Here is a 19660-nt window from a genome sequence, read left to right as displayed (position 1 = left end):
GGATCTTCTCTAGACAGGAATACAGAAAAGGTTTATAAACTTGAACTCAAAACAACAAAGTAAATGGCAATGGGATCAAACTTATCAATAATTACCTTAAATCAATAATTACCTTAAATATAAATGGGTTGAACGCCCCAACCAAAAGACAAAGACTGGCTGAACGGATACAAAAACAAGACCCCTATAGATGCTGTCTACAAGAGATCCACCTCAAAACAAGGGACACATACAGACTGAAAGTGAAGGGCTGGAAGAAGATATTTCACGCAAATGGAGACCAAAAGAAAGCAGCAGTAACAATACTCATATCAGATAAAATAGACTTTGAAATAAAGGCCATGAAAAGAGACAAAGAAGGACACTACATAATGATCAAAGGATCAATCCAAGAAGACATAACAATTATAAATATATATGCACCCAACATGAGAGCAATGCAATATGTAAGGCAAATGTTAACAAGTATGAATGGGGAAATTAACAGTAACACAATAATTGTGGGAGACTTTAATACCCCATTCACACCTATGGATAGATCAACCAAACAGAAAATTAGCAAGGAAACACAAACTTTAAATGATACAATGGACCAGTTAGACCTAATTGATATCTATAGGACATTTCACCCCAAAACAATTAATTTCACCTTTTTCTCAAGTGCACACAGACCCTTCTCCAGGTTAGATCACATCTTGGACCATAAATCTAGCCTTGGCAAATTAAAAATTTGAAATCATCTCAAGCATATTTTCTGATCACAATGCAGTAAGATTAGATGTCAACTACAGGAAAAAAAACTATTAAAAATACAAACATAGGGAGGCTAAACAACACACTTGAATAACCAACAAATCACAGAAGAAATTAAAATATGTATAGAAACAAATGAAAATGAAAACACAACAACCCAAAACCTATGGGATTCAGTAAAAGCAGTGCTAAGGGGAAGGTTCATAGCAGTACAAGCATACCTCAAGAAACAGGAGAAAAATCAAATAAATAACCTAACTCTATACCTAAAGCAACTAGAAAAGGAAGAAATGAAGAACCCCAGGGTTAGTAGAAGGAAAAGAAATCATAAAAATTATGGCAGAAATAAATGCAAAAGAAACAAAGGAGACCATAGCAAAAATCAAAAACTAAAAGCTGGTTCTTTGAGAAGATAAATAAAATAGATAAACCATTAGGCAGATTCATCAAGAAAAAAAGGGAGAAGAATCAAATCAACAAAATTAGAAAGGAAAATGGAGAACTCACAACAGACAACACAGAAATACAAAGGATCCTAAGAGACTACTATTAGTAACTATATGCCAATAAAATGGACAACTTGGAAGAAATGGACAAATTCTTAGAAAAGTATAACTTTCCAAAACTGAACCAGGAAGAAATAGAAAATTTTAACAGATGGATCACAAGCATGGAAATTGAAACTGTAATCAGAAATCTTCCAACAAACAAAAGCCCAGGACCAGATGGCTTCACAGCTGAATTCTACCAAAAGTTTAGAGAAGAGCTAACACCTATCCTACTCAAACTCTTCCAGAAAATTGCAGAGGAAGGTAAACTTCCAAACTCATCCTATGAGGCCACCATCACCCTAATACCAAAACCAGACAAAGAAGCCACAAAAAAAGAAAACTACAGGCCAATATCACTGATGAACATAGATGAAAAAGTCCTTAACAAAATTTCAACAAACAGAATCCAACAACATATTAAAAAGATCATACATCATGACCAAGTGGGCTTTATCCCAGGGATACAAGGATTCTTCAATATTTGCAAATCAATCAGTGTGACACACCACATTAACAAATTGAAAGATAAAAACCATATGATTATCTCAACAGATGCAGAGAAAGCCTTTGACAAAATTCAACATCCATTTATGGTAAAAATCCTCCAAGAAGTAGGCATAGAAGTAGGTCATTGAAGTCAGGAACAAGACAAGGATGCCCACTCTCACCACTACTATTCAACGTAGATTTTCAAGTTTTACCCACAGCAATCAAGAAGAGAAAGAAATAAAGGAATCCAGATTGGAAAAGAAGTAAAACTCTCACTGTTTGGAGATGACATGATCCTCTACATAGAAAACCCTAAAGACTCCACCAGAAAATTACTAGAGCTAGCCATGAAATTAAAAGACGCTTACTCCTTGGAAGAAAAGTTATGACCAACCTAGACAGCATGTTGAAAAGCAGAGACATTACTTTGCCAACAAAGGTCCAGCTAGTCAAGGCTATGGTTTTTCCAGTGGTCATGTATGGATGTGAGAGTTGGACTGTAAAGAAAGCTGAGCACCGAAGAATTGATGGTTTTGAACTGTGGTCTTGGAGAAGAGTCTTGAGAGTCCCTTGGACTGCAAGGAGATCCAACCAGTCCATTCTAAAGGAGATCAGTCCTGGGTGTTCTTTGGAAGGTATGATGCTAAAGCTGAAATTCCAATATTTCGGCCACCTCATGCAAACAGTTGACTCATTGGAAAAGACCCTGATGCTGGGAGCGATTGGGGGTAGGAGGAGAAGGGGACGACAGAGGATGAGATGGCTGGATGGCCTCACCGGCTCAATGGACATGAGTTTGGGTGGACTCCGGCAGTTGGTGTTGGACAGGGAGGCCTGGCATGCTGCAGCTCATGAGGTTGCAAAGAGTCAGACATGACTGAGCAACTGAATGGAACTGAATAATTATGTTTAGATAACATTTTTAATACTGAATATAAATGTTATGAGACCCAACATCCATTCTCCTATTACTACAGTCCCCTCGTCTTTCTTTGTGAACCTCATCTACTTGATTCAATTTTGAAAAACAAATTTGGCTGCTCTAGGAATGAGTTAACCCAATTCTACTCCTGGGCAACAGGTGGTAGTTTAATTGCTCAGTTGTGCCTGACTCTTCGTGACCCCTTGGACTGTAAACTTCCAGGCTCCTCTGACCATGTGGTTTTCCAGGCAAGAATACTGGAGTGGGTTGCCATTTCCTTCTCCAGTGCATCTTCCCGACCCAGGGATTGAACCTGCATCTCTTGTGTCTCCTGCATTGCAGGCAGATTCTTTACTCACTGAGCTATCAGGGACCAATTTTACTTGGGAATATAAATTATAAAATCCTACCAAAATCTTAGCAAATCAAATTCAGCAGGGAAAAAGAACAAGGTATTATAACTAAATAGAGCTTAAATTATGACTAGCTTATCATTAGAAAATTAATTCACAGTAGTCACTATATTGGGGCTTCCCAGGTAGCACTATTGGTAAAGAAACTGCCTGCTAATGCAGGAGACATGAGAGATGCAGCTTTGACCCCTGGGTCGGGAAGATCCCCTGGAGGAAGGCATGGAAACCCATTCCAGTACTCTTGCCTAGAGAATCCCATGGACAGAGGAGCCTGGTGGGCTACAGTCCACAGGGTCCCAAAGAGTTGGACACGACTGAGGTAACTTCGCACATGCACAGTCACTATATTAGTACCTTAAAGAACTAAAAGGCGGGGGGAGGGAAAGAAGCAGTGTGTCAATAAGTCATCTAATGCAGACATTCTCAGCTTTGGGGATCCATGAATAGGCTCCAAAGAGTTCATGACAGCCTGTGATTAAAGTGCAATATTGGTGTACATGTGGTAAGTTTCACGGACAGGTTAATTCTCAAAGAAGTCAATTCATGAATCCTTTCATATGTTGCAGCATTACCAGGCTGCACTAAAAAAAAAAAGTACAGAAAAATACACATCAATATTCAAACTGTTGCGTTTTTAAAACAGATTCTTAAAATTCTACTTCATTAAAAAGCATGACAGTGCTTCCCTAATGGCTCAATGGTGGAGCGCCTGTCTGCTAGTGTGAGGGACATGGGTTTCATCCCTGATCTGGGAAGATCTTACCTACCTCGGAGCAACTAAGCCTGTGCACCACGAGTACTAAGCCTGTGGTCTAGAGCCTGAGGGTCGCAAATGCTGAGCCCACATGCCCTAGATCATGTGCTCAGCAACAAAAGAAGCACCACACTGAGAAACCTGTGCACCCCAAGGAAGAGTAGCCCCCACTTTCCACAACTAGAGAAAGCCCGCACAGCAAAGACCCAGCACAGCCAATAATAAGTAAACAATTTTTTAAAAAAGCATGACAGGCACACCATTTTTACTAGGAACCTAGAGGTTATCATACTAAATGGAGTAAGTCAGAAAGAGAGAAACAAATATCATTATATCACTAATATGAGGAATCTAAAATACAAATGGATATATCTATGAAACAGAAACAGACTCACAGATATAGAGAGTAGACTTGTGGTTGCCAAGCGGGAGGGGAGGTAGGCGAGGAAAGGAACAGGAGTCTGAGATTAGCAAACTATTATAGATAGGCTGGATAAACAATAATGTCCTACTGCATAACCTGAGAATTGTATTCAAGGCCCTATGACAATCCATATGGAAGAGAATATGAAAAGTCATATAGATATAACTGAGTTGTCTTGATACACGGAAGAAATCAACACAACATTGTAAACCACTATACGTCAATAATATTTTTTTAAAATATCCAACAAGTGGAAATAAGACAAATGCCCATCAACTAATGTATAAACAAATATGGGATACCCATATAATAAAATGCTATTTGACAATAAAAAAGGAATGAAGTACTGATACATGCTATAACATGGATGAAACTAAAATATTTTGCTAAGTGAAAGGAGCCAGCCACAAAAGACTACCTATTGTGTGACTTTACTTATACAAAACATCCAGAATAGGCACCTCCATAGGGAAAGAAAGCAGATTAACATTTGCCTGGGAGAAGGCGGAGCAGAAATCGGGAATCAGTGTTAACAGATACAGTATATTTCAGATAGATAGCGATGATAGTTGCAAATACTGAAAATATACTAAAAACTACAGTGGATTTCATGTTATGTGATAAAAAGCAAAACCTTTCTGCCAGTGACATGGAGCGTATGGAAGAATTGAGTTTCATTGTTCTGAGCCATGGAAATTTGGGGTTGTTGTGTTATCACAGAATACATTAGCCTACTTTAATAATGTAGCCAATAAATAGACATTTCCTCTATCTACCTACAAATTAAGTCAGAAAACCCATGCCCTCTCAAAATCTCTAGAAAAATTCCATCATCCTACGTGGCCTCTGTATCAAAGCAAACTTGGTTGGATATGAATCTCTATATGTGACCGAACATTACTATTTGAAAGTGTCATGAAACTCAGTGAGGGCCTTAAAACCTTAAAGTACACAGTAGATATTGGAATATAAATCTGCAAATATTTGTTAAATGTTTCCAAACATTTGGTTTTATTTTCTATGATTTTACTTTGTCCTCATCTTGGACAACAAAAAAGGGAAGATTAAATGCTGGGTAACTGCATCCTTATATGTCAAAAAAATTTCTTTTGCTATTTTGAAAATTAAACATCATTCAAAGAATTATAATGCCCTTAATACTAGTGTATAAGCATCAGTACATCACATTTAAAGTGAATTAAACAATGATCCAACTTAAAATTACACAGGGTGGTAGAGGATATATTGTATATATATCTGCCAAATCACTTTATCATAAAGTGATTTCCAAATGCATCATTTCTTCTACTTTCAAAAATCCTATCCATCAAAAAGTTCTATTATCACATCTTTCATTCAGATTTTCCTGATTATTATCATGGACGTTTTGTTAATTGTGTGACGTTACATGTGATCATTCTATGTCTTATTTTTTTCCTTTTAAAGCTCACAGGAAGATTTCTTCTTAGACTGTATGTAAGTAGTCAAGGACCTTAGGCTTACAGAAATTATATCTTAGAAAACCAATATCATGTCTCAGATTTTGAATGTCTTGAAATATCCCTGCCAGTGTTATAATTGTCATTCCCACCAAATATTGGGATTCTCTATATTTTCCATTGCTAATCTACTAATTGTTGTGGTAGTCATTCAGTGGCAAAGCAAATCTAATGGGATATTTAAGTGTATAAATTTTTTAAAAAGGCAGGACAGGCCCCCCATTTTTACTACAATTGAAGGTTTGGGGCAACTGTGCCTCCAGCAAGTCTATCGGTGCCATTTCCCAACAGCACCTGCCCATTTTGTATCTGTGTCACCTTTTGGTAATTTATACAATAACTCCAACTTTTAAACTATTATTATGCTTGTTATAGTGATCTGCAATCAGTCATCTTTGATGTTATTACTGTAATTGTTTTGGGACGCCACGAACCCCACCCACGTGATGGCAAACATAATCCTTAAGTGTTGTGGGTGTTCTGACTCTCCACTGGCCAGCCATTCCCCCATGAGGGACTGAAGAAACCAGCCATTCTCTTCAGGCCTCCCTGTTCCCTGAGACACAACAATATTGAAATTAGGCCAAGTAAGTGTTCAAGTGAAATCAAGAGAACATGCCTCTCCTTTAAATCAAAAGCTAGAAATGATTCAAGTTAGCGAGGAAGGCATGTCAAAATCCAAGATAGGCCAAAAGTCAGGCCTCTTTCACCTGAGGCCTATTCACTTCTATTCACCAGCCAAGGTGTGAATGCAAAGGAAAACTTCTTGAAGAAAATTAAAAGTGCTACTTCAGTGAAAACATGAATGATAAGAAAATGAAACAGTCTTATTGCTGATATGGAGAAGTTCTGGATAGATCAAAACAGCCACATACTCTCTTAAGCCAAAGCCTATTCCAGAGCTGGGCCCTAATTCTCTTCAATTCTATGAAGGCTGAGAGTGAGAGAGGTGAGGAAGCTGCAGACGAAGAGCCTGAAGCCAGCAGAGGTTGGTTCGTGAGACTTAAGGAAAGGAGCCATTTCCATAACATAAGAGTGCAAAGTGAGGCAACAAGTGCTTGATGTAGAAGCTGCAGCAAGTTACCTAGATCTAGCTAAGATCATTTAAAAAAGTGGCTACATTAAACAACAAATGCTCAAGGTAGATGAAACAGCCTTCTACTGGAAGGAAATGCCATCTGAGACTTTAACAGCTAGAGAGCAGAAGTTAATGCTGGCTTCAAAGCTTCAAGAGACAAGACGACTCTTTTGTTGGGAGCTTCTGTACTTGGTGGCTTTAAGTTGAAACCAATGGGTGATGCAGTGGTAAAGAATCTGCCTGCCGATGCAGGAGACACAAGAGTCGCAAGTTGGGAAGATCCCCTGGAGTAGGAAATGGCAACCCACTCCAGCATTCTGCCTGGAAATTTCCATGAACAGAGGAGCCTGGTGGGCTACAGTCCATAGTGTCACAAAGGGTCAGACACAACTGAGCACACACTTGCGCGCGCACACACAAACACACAATGCTCACTTACCATTCCAAAAATCTGAGGTCCCTTTAGGCTGACATTCAATCTACTGTATGCTGTGCTCTATCAACGGCACAACAAAGTGTGGATGATAGCACATCTGTGTACAACATGGTTTCCTGAATATGTTAAGCCCACTGTTGAGGCCTACTGCCAGGAAAGAAAGATTCCTACTCACTGACAACACACCTGGCCACCCAAGCACTCTGATGGAGATGTGCAATGAGATTAGTGTTATCTTCATGCCTGCTAATACAACAATCATTCTGCAGCCATGGATCAAGAAGTAATTTTGACTTTCAGGTCTTCTTATTTAGGAAATACCCTCTGTAAGGCTAGAGATGGAAATTCTTCAGACAGATCTGGGTAAACTCAATTGAAAACCTTCTGGAAAGGATTCATCATTCTAGATGACATGAAAGAACATATACAAATCATGGGAAGAAGTCAAAATGTCAACATTCCTATGAGAGTTTGGAGGAAGTTGATTCCAGCCCTCATGAAAGACTTGGGTTCAAGACTTCAGTGGAGGAAGGAACTGCAGATGTGGTGGAAATAGCAAGAGAATCAGAATTAGAAGTGGAGCCTCAGGATGTGATGGAATGGCTTCAATCTTGTGATAAAACGTAAGCGGACAAGGAGTTGCTTCCTATGGATGAGCAAAGAAGTTGGTTTCTTGAGATGGAAACTACTCCTAGTGAAGATGCTATATAGACAACTGAAATGATAACAAAGGATTTAGAATATCACATAAGCTTAGATGATAAAGCAATGGCAGAGTTTCAGAGGATTGATTCCAATTTTGAAAGTTTTACTTGTGGGTAAAATGCTATCAAACAGCCTTATGTGCTGTGGAAAAACAATTCCTAAAAGGCAGAAATCAATTGATGTGGCAAACTTGATTGTCTCATTTTCAGAAACTGCCACAATCACACAATCTTCAGCAACCACCATCCTGATTAGCTGGCAGTCATCAACATCAAGGCAAGACCCTCCACCCGCAAAGAAATCACAGCTTGCTGAAGGCCCAGGTGATTGTTACCATTTTTTACCAAGAACGTATTGTTTTATTAAGTTCTGTACATTGATTCTTAAGACATAATGCTATGGCACACTTCCTAGACCACTGTATGAACATAACTTTTACAGGCACTAGGAAACCAGAAATTCATGTGACTAGGTTTACTGCAGCACTCTCTTTATTGTGGTATAGGGAACCAAATCCACAGTATCTCTGAGCTATGTCTGAACTTTTTTCTTCTTTGAAGATTTTATTACTTCTAGCACGGCAAGCATGAGCACAGCATTGTATCGGTTCTTTCTCCCCAACATCCCAGTTCCTACTGGGATGACACAGAAGGAATCATTGAGTGCTACACATGTACTAAGCTGTGTTACACTGAGTTTGGGGACTCCACTGCTTTTTTAAAAATTGTTTTTGGTCACACTGAGAGGCATATAGAATCTCAGCTCCCCGGCCAGGGATCCAACATGCAGCCCCTGCACTGGAAGCATGGAATCTTAATGATTGGACCACCAGGGAAGTCCATGAACTTACTTCTAAGACGATCATTCGGATGTTTTTCACGTACAGTGTCACGTAGTCCTTGATGTAGGTATGCAAGTAGCCGGGCTTTGTATCATACCAACCCATCATTAGTGCCGCTTCATTTTCATTATTCCCACTCCATGTGATGATGGAGGGATGAGATTTCAGTCTCCGGACCTAAAATTGAAGCAAACATAAAGCAGTTTTCAAATGCTCAACATTAAAAGGCTCAAAGTTATAATTATTCATAAAATTATAGCCATTGCCTTTCTGCCTGTATATTTTTACATGTCAGAAAACTTATCAGAAAATGAGCAGTAATGTTACATGTGGGAAGACATTTTAAGAAACCTCTGACATTCTTTTTATCTGCATTTTATAAACATTGATAAAACACGGTTCTTCTTCTCTTTTATAAAAACTGATGAAAATATAATCCCTGTTACTAAAAGAGAAAAATAAATCAACTCATGATTATCTGACTCACCACAAAAAGGTTCTAAGAAATACAAAGGGCAAGAGACATTACATTACAGAGGTTAGTTTCTCAAAAGCAAGTTGGAGTTTTTGAGGAAGAAACAAATAAGACAGAACAAGCACTACTGCTGAGAGAGGGACCGAAGTCCCACACAGTCTGCAGCAAGATCAGAAAACCATCAGGACAGGCAGAGAGGGCTTTACAAGGCAAGTGAGTCCCACTAGAGATGCTGGAATTTGCAAAGACATGAACATTCTAAAGGAAAAAAGACTAAGACATCAAGAGTCTGTCCTCTGAAATAACTATGTCATATCTTAAGACTGTAGCCACTTGATGGGAAGAGCTGACTCATCGGAAAAGACCCTGATGCTGGGAGGGATTGGGGGCAGGAGGAGAAGGGAACGACAGAGGACGAGATGGCTGGATGGTATCGTTGACTCAATGTACATGAGTCTGAGCAAACTCTGGGAGACGGTGAAGGACAGGGAAGTCTAGCATGCTGCAGTCCATGGGGTTGCAAAGTGTTGGACGTGACTTAGTGGATGAACAGCAATGTCTTAAGAAATCAACTAAGGTTAAGTCACTGAATATATCTAAATACAGAAAAAGAAATTGAGGAATCTGAAAACCCTTCACGATCTGGGCTCACTGTAGGCCAGCCCTTCCTAGAGGTGAAAGGATTCAGTTCTTCTGACCCACTGGAAAATAAGCCAAGCAGAAGAGGGCAATTAAATCTCTTTGAGAACAACAGAGTGAGTCAATGGTCAAGAGAAATTCTTTTGGAACATGTTTTAGCAATATAACCTCATTGGTATTCATAGCTTCTCTTGCACTGGAATGGATGATTACATGATGGGTTTCGGATGATGTTCTCACTGTGGTCTCCACTTAATATGCTAAGTAATCCACATGTGAAATAGAGATGTATTAAGAATACCTTAAAGAGATATATATCATTTAAAAAATGAAAGTTTGTGTTTTTTCTAAACTAATCTTATAAACAGTATTTCCCTGTTTGCCTCTGGAAATACTGTTTATAAGGTAGCCTCCCTGATAGCTCAGTTAGTAAAGAATCTGCCTGCAATGCAGGAGACCCCGGTTCGATTCCTGAGTCAGAAAGATTGCTGGAGAAGGGATGGGCTACCCACTCCAGTATTCTCGGGCTTCCCTGGTGGCTCAGCTGGTAAAGTATCCACCTGAAATGCAAGAGACCTGGGTTCGATCCCTGGGTTGAGAAGATCCCCGGGAGAAGGGAAAGGCTACCCACTCCAGTATTCTGGCCTGGAGAATACCATGGACTGAATAGTCCATGGGGTCACAAAGAGTCAGACACAACTGAGCAATTTTCACTTTCACTTTTCATATGCAGACAAAAGAGGGCAATGACCAACTGTGACAGGCATGCTTTTGGTACTGATGAAAATACAAATACTGAAGAGACAAAGAACTTCAGTGACTCTATACTGCACACACCCTTCAAACTGACCTAGAATTTTATGGTGAGCTTTACTTTAAAATTTTAATAAACGCTGCACAAAAAGTTCTCTTTAATAATACATAAAAGAACTGAAAACGCTTAGATATATTTTAATTGTGTGAAAGAAAATTAAAAATAAAACTGAAATGTTTACAACCTACATAACTACAATTAATATTTTAAAAGTTATTCATTCATCCATCCACCTATACATTGGATGAATAATACAGCTGGGCCATGGGGGAACTTGCCCTAAGCCTCAGGGAGATTACAACCTTGATGGAGTGACAAAACATTGAACAAGTAATTTCAAGTGTGATGTGTCACAAAGGGAAAATGACCTAACCTAGACTTGCAGACATAGAAAGTTTCTTCCCAGAGAGTCATGCCCAAGGTAAGACGAGTCAGAAAAAGAACAATTGAGATTATCACAGGGGAGGGTAATAGGCAAGGCATTCCAGGTCAGGGAAAGTATGGGGAATATGGTATCTAACGAGGCTGGGGAGACAGGCAGAGACAAGACAGAGCGTGGTGAGGACCTTTAACTGTATCTAGAGGGCTCTGAGTAAGGGATGATTCAATGCTCACTGGCTAAACTTAAGAAAAAACAGACACAGAAAACAAACTATGACACAGTGAATTATTATTATAAGGCAATCACACTTGCAACATCATCCAGACTAAGGAAACTTCACCACACCCCAGGCGCCCTCACGTACCCCTTCCTAATCCTAGTCCTTCTTTCCTTCCAAAAGTAACCACTAACTTGAGTGTCATAATACTTTTTGCATTTCTTTTGGTTTTCCCCACAAATATACATTCACAGACACCAATAATGAACTTACAGGTTTTAACGTACTCAGTGGATTTCGATCCACTGACATTCTTATCCTTACTGAATTTCAAATTGTCCCACTTTTGGTCGCTCAGTCTCATCAACGTTCTTTTCAAATTTCTTTAATAGCTTCCTTGTTATTTGTATGCCAAAATATTCCAGCATTATCTAGTATGTCTCCTGTTCCAGACCTGGAACCAGCCATTTCTCTAAGAACCCTTCTCTCAGCTGGAAAGACTATTTCAATACAAGGATGCTCAATCTGACTAGGCTGTTCACTGTTTTTAAGATTTTTCAGTGAATAGAGTTAGGACACAATCATTTCTTTTCATTTATAGATCTATAAATATAAGGTATTTATATGTGGAATGCAACAGAAATCAAGGAGTTAAGAATCGAAATTTTTGGCCTGAGGAATTCAAAGACTGGTATTGCCATTTATTGAGGTGGGGAACCCAGCAAGAAAAGCAAGTCTGGGGAAGGTAATATAAGTTTGGTTTAGACATGTTGCATTTGAGATTCCTATTACACCTCCAGGTAGGGGTACCAAGCAGGGAGCTGGATAATAAGAACCAGGAATCCAGCAGAGAACTCAGGGCCAGGAATAAATCTGACAGTCATCCACCAGTAAGTGGAATTAGAACCATGAGACTGACTCCTTGAGCGATTCCATCCAATCACCTGGCTGATTTTTTTTCCCCATGGGATTTAATAAAGAGAACAAAAAGAAACAAAGAGAAGAAATTAAACACCGCATTGTAAATCAGTTATACTTCAATGGAATTTAAAACAAGAAAAACAAGGACAGGTTTAACAAAAGGCAAAACTGAAACTTAAGGCTTTACTTCTTCTTGGAATGTTACGTAATGACATACCTGGTGAGTGACTTCTTCTCTCACGGAGTCCATGAAATCCTCATCGGTTGGGTAAAGTGCACAGGCAAACATAAAATCCTGCCAAATCTAGCAAATCAAATGAGAGGCAATACAGTACTTCCGTAGATTTCACTGCACCGAAGGAAATTCTTTGTCCTAAACCTTGGGCATTATCTTTCATGTAAATGAAAATCAACTTAGCCTGATGTGTGTGACCATTTTAGCAGCACAAGGCATGACGCACTAGGAAAGGCACTTTACAAAATTGCCAGAACTGTAGGGAAACCTGAGAAGAGAAGATGTTAGGTGGGCAGAAAAGTTAAAAAAAAAAAAAAAAAGGAATTCAAATAAGGAAATACTGCTTGTGTTGTGGAGAATATGAAATTCAGTAAACATTTCTCCCAACCTCTCCTCATTTCTAATTCATTCTAATTTTCACCAGGAATTTGGTTTTGAGAAATGGCCCAGACTGTTAAGAAACGTACTTTAAAAAAAAAAAAAAATCAAAGAATTAACTTTTCATGGCCACAAGGATCACTTTATGGACATTTTAGAGAGGAAACCACGTAAGTGCAACTGGGTTTCCCAGGTGGCGCTAGTGGTAAAGAATTCAGCTGCTCATGCAGGAGATGGTAAGAGAAATGGGTTCGATCCCTGGGTTGGGAGGATCCCCTGGAGTAAGAAATTGCAGCATACTCCAGTATTCTTGCCTGGAGAATCCCATGGACAGAGGAGCTTGGTGGACTACAGTCCACAGGTTGCAAAGTACCAGGCAGGACTCAGGATGCACCCTTCAGGGAGGCCACAAGGAGCATGGTTTAGAGCACAGCGCCATATCTGTTGGCCTGAGTCAGAACTTCAGTTCCACCATATACCCACTGTGTGAGTTTGGGAAAGTTAACTTCTCCACATGCCAGTAAAAGGGGGATAGAGAACAGCAGTAATTACCTCATATGGTGGGCATGAAGATGAAATAAAATAATAAATGCAGAGCACTGAGAACAATGTCCAGAATATTACAGAATATTAACACATCATGACCATCGGCATTATCAATATTATTAAAATTACTACTCTTCTATGAAGTGCTTTATATTTTAGAACTGTAAGACTCGAATTAAAAGAACATATTTCCTTTGCTTAACCCTCACCAATGCAAACTATGTTCAGAGGTACTTAATGACAGTATTAAGCACATCTTTTAAAATGTAATCATTTTCTTTTCTCTAGGCCTTGTTAGATCTCCTTAAAGTTAAAATTTTTTAATATTTTACTTTCCTTTCTATGCTTAACCTCTTATCACAAAGAGAGTTACAAAGAAAATACAGATATATGCTTAGATATAACCAATATGCAGAATGTCTATTATTTTAAAATAATCAAATAATTATGATATTTGCTATCAATTATGGCTCTGGGTTTGCTAGATGGCATTTATTTCTCTGCCCCCCCCCCAAAAAAAAGTGGAACATCATTCTTGACTCTGAGAAAAGAAGGAATGGGCTATGATACCACTTATATGTGGAATCTAAAGTATGACACAAATGAATTTATGAAAGTGAAACACAGACATAGAAAACAAACTTATGGTTATCAAAGGGGAAGGAGGTGGGGAGGGATAAATTAGGAGTTTAGGATTAGCAAATACAAACGATTACATATCAAATAGATAACAAGGACCTACTGCATAACAAAGGGAACTTTATTCAATATCCTGTAATAAACCGAAATGGAAAAGAATATACATATAAATGTATAACTGAATCGCTTTGTTGTATACCTGAAACTAGCACAATATTGTAAGTAAACTACACCACAACAACAAAAAAACAAAGGGATGGGCAATATCACCCACTTAGAACACTGGAGGTCAAACTGAGGATACGGTAACATATCAACCAAATGGTGAGCTGTCAGCTACGTACCATTATTCCTAGTTCATCACAGAGTTCGTAGAATTCATCCTGCTCATAAATTCCTCCTCCCCAAACCCGGAGAGCATTCATGTTAGCATCCACAACAGACTGCAAAAGGAGCCGTAACCTACAGAAAAAATTTTTAAAACAAATGCTAATTTAAAATCTTGGGAACATTAAAAAAAAAGAACAAAATTTTAAGAAATATGCTGTGGTTGATAAACACATTTCAAATAACTGTTAGAAGAACACATTTTAATTATGATGGTTTGGATACAATGCACTGTGAAGAAAATGAGACAAAATTATATACACATTAACTGTAATTGTAATTGACTTCCCTTATAGCTCAGATGGTAGAGAATCCATTTACAATGCAGGACATCCAGGTTTAATCCTTGGGTTGGGAAGATACCCTGGAGAAGGGAATGGCATCCCACTCCAGTATTCTTGTCTGGAGAATTCCATGGACAGAGGCTCCTGCAGGCTACAGTCCATGCGGTCACAATGAGTTGGACATGACTGAGCGACTAACACTTTCACTTCACTTTCTAACTGTAACCACATAAAAATAAACGTAGAAAAATTACGAGTGATATCTTTTCTCTGCCTTCTCAATTTTCAGTCACACTATTACACTTTTTAAAATTAAATTTTTGTCTTAAAGTTATTCCTGTTGTAAACCTTAGAAACTATGTGTTCATTTTATATAACCATTTCAAACTGTAAGACAAAAATCAGAGTTTGAATATTAGTTTCTAGCTCACCCTCATCTTTTTTTTTTTAAACAATTCCTCCAGTCCAGTACCCGCTTATCTAGTAAATTTCCTTCCTGCTCTAATTCCTATTTACATCACCTTCAGGAAAGCTGAGAAATTTGCATCCACCTTGACAGCATGTACCTTCCATTTCCAGAACAGCACCCAGAAGGGAAGGAAAAAGTCCAATAACAGGAAGACCATGGGCCCAGAGCACTGTGCTCCTAGCAAAGACGCCCATGGCAGGTTCACTAACTGACACGGTTGTGCTGTACAGTCGCCACCAAAACCTACCGGGAGCGGAGTGAAAGTGTTAGTCGCTCAGTCGTGTCTGACTCTTTGCAACCCCATGGACTGTAACCCACCAGGCTCCTCTGTCCATGGGATTCTCCAGGCAAGAATATTGAAGTGGGTTGCCATTTCCTACTGCAGGAGAGCTTCTCAGGTGGTGCTAGTGGTAAAGAACCCTCTGCCAATGCAGGAGATGAAAGAGACAATCCCTGGGTTCAATCCCTGGGTTAGAAAGATCCTCTGGAGAAGGGCATTCCAGTATTCTTGCCTGGAGAATTCCATGGACAGAGGAGCCTGGTGCACTACAGTCCATGGGGTCACAAAGAGTCGGACGCGACTGAAGCGACTTAGCATGCATGCACTCCAGGGGGTCTTCCCAACCCAGGGATCAAACCTGGGCCTCTTGCATTGCAGGTAAATGCATCTGAGCCACCAGGGTGGACAGGAGACAGCAAATTTTCCATGCCCTATCTGGAGAATGATTTTATTTTCATATGAAATTCAAAAATATTACACATTTTAAAGTAAAAGGATATTACTATAAATACAACTTTTGGCAAAATTAGAGTTTACATATACCAACCACATCTACATTCTAAACATAATATACCTCAATGCATATTTGTATAATATAAGTAAGTCCATCAATTCATGGCAAATAGATGGGAAAACAGTGGAAACAGTGGCAGACTTTATTTTGGGGGGCTCTAAAATCACAAGGACTTCCCTTGTGGCTCAGACAGTAAAGCGTCTGCCTACAATGCGGGAGACCTGGGTTCAATCCCTGGGTCGGTAAGATCCTCTGGAGAAAGAAATGGCAACTCGCTCCAGTACTCTTGCCTGGAAAATCCCATGGATGGAGGAGCCTGGTAGGCTACAGTCCATGGGGTCGCAAAGAGTCAAACACGACTGAGTGACTTCACTTTACTTCAAAATCACTGCAGATGTGATTGCAGCCATGAAATTAAAAGATCCTTACTCTTGGAAGGAAAGTTATGACCAACCTAGATAGCATATTAAAAAACAGAGACATTACTTTGCCAACAAAGGTCCAGCTAGTCAAGGCTATGGTTTTTCTAGTAGTCATGTATGGATGTGAGAGTTGGACTATAAAGAAAGCTGAGCACCGAAGAATTGATGGTTTTGAACTGTGGTGTTGGAGAAGACTCTTGAGAGTCCCTTGGACTGCAAGATCCAACCAGTCCATTCTAAAGGAGACCAGTCCTGGGTGGTCATTGGAAGGACTGATGCTGAAGCTGAAACTCCAACACTTTGGCCACCTGATGCGAAGAGCTGACTCATTGGAAAAGACCCTGATGCTGGGAAAGATTGAGGGCAGGAGGAGAAGGGGACGACACAGGATGAGATGGCTGGATGGCATCACCGGCTCAATGGACATGAGTTTGGGTGGACTCTGGAAGTTGGTGATGGACAGGGAGGCCTGGCGTGCTGCAGTCCAGGGGTCACAGAGTCAGACACGACCCAGCGACTAAACTGAAGTGAACTGAAATGTGTTTATTTTCACCTAACAAAGCTTATTTTTACTATTACAAAGATTGCAGTTTATAAATCTAATCAGGAAATATTTTCTTGTTAACTTCTATTCTCAGAGCTTCAGAAAAATGCTTTGAAGATTTCTTTAGTTCTTTTCATTAAAGTATAATAAACGTGAAGAATGTGTAAATATCTTAGCATTAAGAAGTAAATAGTTTTGTTAAAGCACTGCATTACCAAATTTACCTTTTTTACCATTTTTTGGGTAAAGCATACCAAACAAACAAACAAACAAAAAAACCCCACGGTATTCTTAAAAAAAATTTTTTTAAGTCAACATTAATCATTTTTTTTTTACAGAGGCTAACTATCCAAGATGCACATAGCCATTTTCTTGTTCCTCTACAAACAATTTATAAAAATTAGATAGTTTCTGCAGTCTCAAATAGTTTAGCTGTAAGATGGCCTATAGCTCATAAGAATGAAATGACTTAAAAATTTTTTCCATTCTAGAGTTTTCATCATCCTAGAATTATGTGTTACCTCTTGGTTCCTTCCACCCGAACAACAACAAAAAAAATTAAAATGAGTAGCTCTTAAGCTCTGTGGGATTGATAATAATAAGAGGAACAAGAAATAAAAGATGATAACTTACATGTCAGAGGTTACTCTATCCTGGAATGAATCTGCAGGGATCCAATTCGAGCCTTTCAGAAATATGGGCAGTCCATTAATTTTGAAGTAGAAACTCAGACCAGGAGAATTTTGTATGGGTTCTTCTACAAGTTCCACTGTCCTAAAATAAACCTATTGTTAACAGAATTAAATAATGAATATAAAATTTAAAACATAAGCATATGCCAAAACCAAACTATATTATTTACTATAGCCTTAAAAAAATGAGTTTTTTTTTAAAGTAAATTTCCGAGCAGTTTATATGAACATAATTTAGTGTTAATTTTCTATCCGTTTGAAGCACTTAATGTGAAAGAGCATTTTTAAGAAAAAATATATATAAATTATTGCCAGATTCTGTTATTTATCTTTGAAAAGAAAAACACAAAAATCATTAAAGAGTGAAAATATATTGTAGTCTTTCCCATGAAGTAGCATTTGCAATAACTTCAAAAAATATATATTTGAGATAACATTTCAAAATTAAAAGAAAAATTGATACTACTTCACAAAAGTGGGGGAGAAAATTCATCAGTTAAGCAGATACACCTTTGAAAAGCACATTCTCATTTCAGTGCTGATAAAATCTGCCAAAATGTGCACCTTAGAATCAAAGAAAGACAGCACAAGATATTTCATTATTTAACAATTTTCCATCTTTGGAGCACAATATTATAAAAACCATTTTGTTTAATGGACAATTTAATCCTAACTAATTATCCATCAAACTCAGTGTCTGAGAGAGCACAAGTAGAGAGGCTGGAAATGTAAGTGATGTTGCAACTGGAAGAAGGGACAGAAGCACAAAGTCCAGTTATCATTGCTGCATGAGAAGCAGCTAAGATCTTTGTCCCAGAGACAGTCCAGCCAGGTTTCTCCACAGTTAAGCATGAGCAGCAAACTAGAAAATATTGCATTCTTATCCAAATCTTCATTCTTTCCAGCCATAAACTGGATCAAGGAATGCGGGAGATAGTTCCATACCAGTAAAACCTCATCTTGAAAACAAAGATTATGCATTTCTTCTCTAACTAAAAATAATTAATAGATCAGCTTATTTCATGTGGTAAAAGTGCCCACTGTTCTTCCACTTGCTGACGCTTACCCTAATTAATATGACATAACAAAAGATACTAGAGTTAACTTTCTAAGAAGACACAGAACAAGGCCTTGATGAGGATGATCTTGACATAGAATTACCACATCTGTTTTAGGATGCAAAGATGTTCTTTTAAAAAATGGTTATTTTCAGAGGTAACTTTAAAACATCTTGATGGTAGTTTCAAACATCTAGAACAACAGTTATTTAAGTGTGACTAAGGAACTGGCAACCCACTCCAGTGTTCTTGCCTGGAGAATCCCAGGGACGGGGGATCCTGGTGGGCTGCCATCTATGGGGGTTGCACAGAGTTGGACACGACTGAAGCAACTCAGCAGCAGCAGCAGGGGACCATACGGGATCCCTGGGAATCTTTCAAGGTGATCTCTGAGTTCAAAACTATCTTCTTCACAGTAAAGCTAAAACATTATGTGCCTTTTTCACTCTTACTCTTTTGAGGGGACAGTGGAATTTCCCAGAAGCTACAAAATGTGTGACGACATCATTCTGACAGCTAATGGAATGCGTGTTTGTGTATTCTGGTGTGTTCTATAGCAGAGGTTGAGGGTATAAAGAGGTGCGTTTTCAGAGATTAGCTCAATGTGTTCTCAGTACTACTCTGCTCTTACCAGCAGTTGGTGGTTATTCCTGCTATAATCTCTGTAGCCTCATTACTGTTCAATAATTTCTTATTTTTAAAGCCAAAGTTTTCCCTGCAACTTATACAGAAACACAAAAGGACGAGGTACCTTTTGTTAACTTGTTCAAGTAATAATTTTTAAATTTTCAAATAAAAAGAAATTTTGATTTTTGAGACTCATTTAATGATATTTCATCTCATTCTAAAATAAAACTTATTTATAATGTTTTTCCTAATTTTTATCTTAAATTATTGTC

General features: G+C 38.6%; 1 protein-coding gene across 1 annotated transcript in view; it reads right to left on the bottom strand.

Moving 5' to 3' along the window:
- The window catches only part of MANBA (mannosidase beta), a 117783-nt gene that overhangs the window by 46345 nt on the left and 51778 nt on the right, over positions 1-19660 (bottom strand). Inside the window, exons 8-11 of the mRNA XM_068975266.1 lie at positions 17645-17796; positions 14456-14573; positions 12531-12617; positions 8875-9042 (exon numbers count right to left, since the gene is read on the bottom strand). Coding sequence (XP_068831367.1) covers positions 8875-9042; positions 12531-12617; positions 14456-14573; positions 17645-17796 — 525 coding nt within the window. The remainder of the gene's footprint in view (positions 1-8874; positions 9043-12530; positions 12618-14455; positions 14574-17644; positions 17797-19660) is intronic.

The sequence above is a fragment of the Capricornis sumatraensis genome, chromosome 7, assembly GCF_032405125.1.
Source record: "Capricornis sumatraensis isolate serow.1 chromosome 7, serow.2, whole genome shotgun sequence".
Taxonomy (NCBI): Eukaryota; Metazoa; Chordata; class Mammalia; order Artiodactyla; family Bovidae; genus Capricornis; species Capricornis sumatraensis.
Note: the sequence above shows the minus strand (reverse complement) of the source record. Positions and strands in the feature narration are given on the sequence as shown.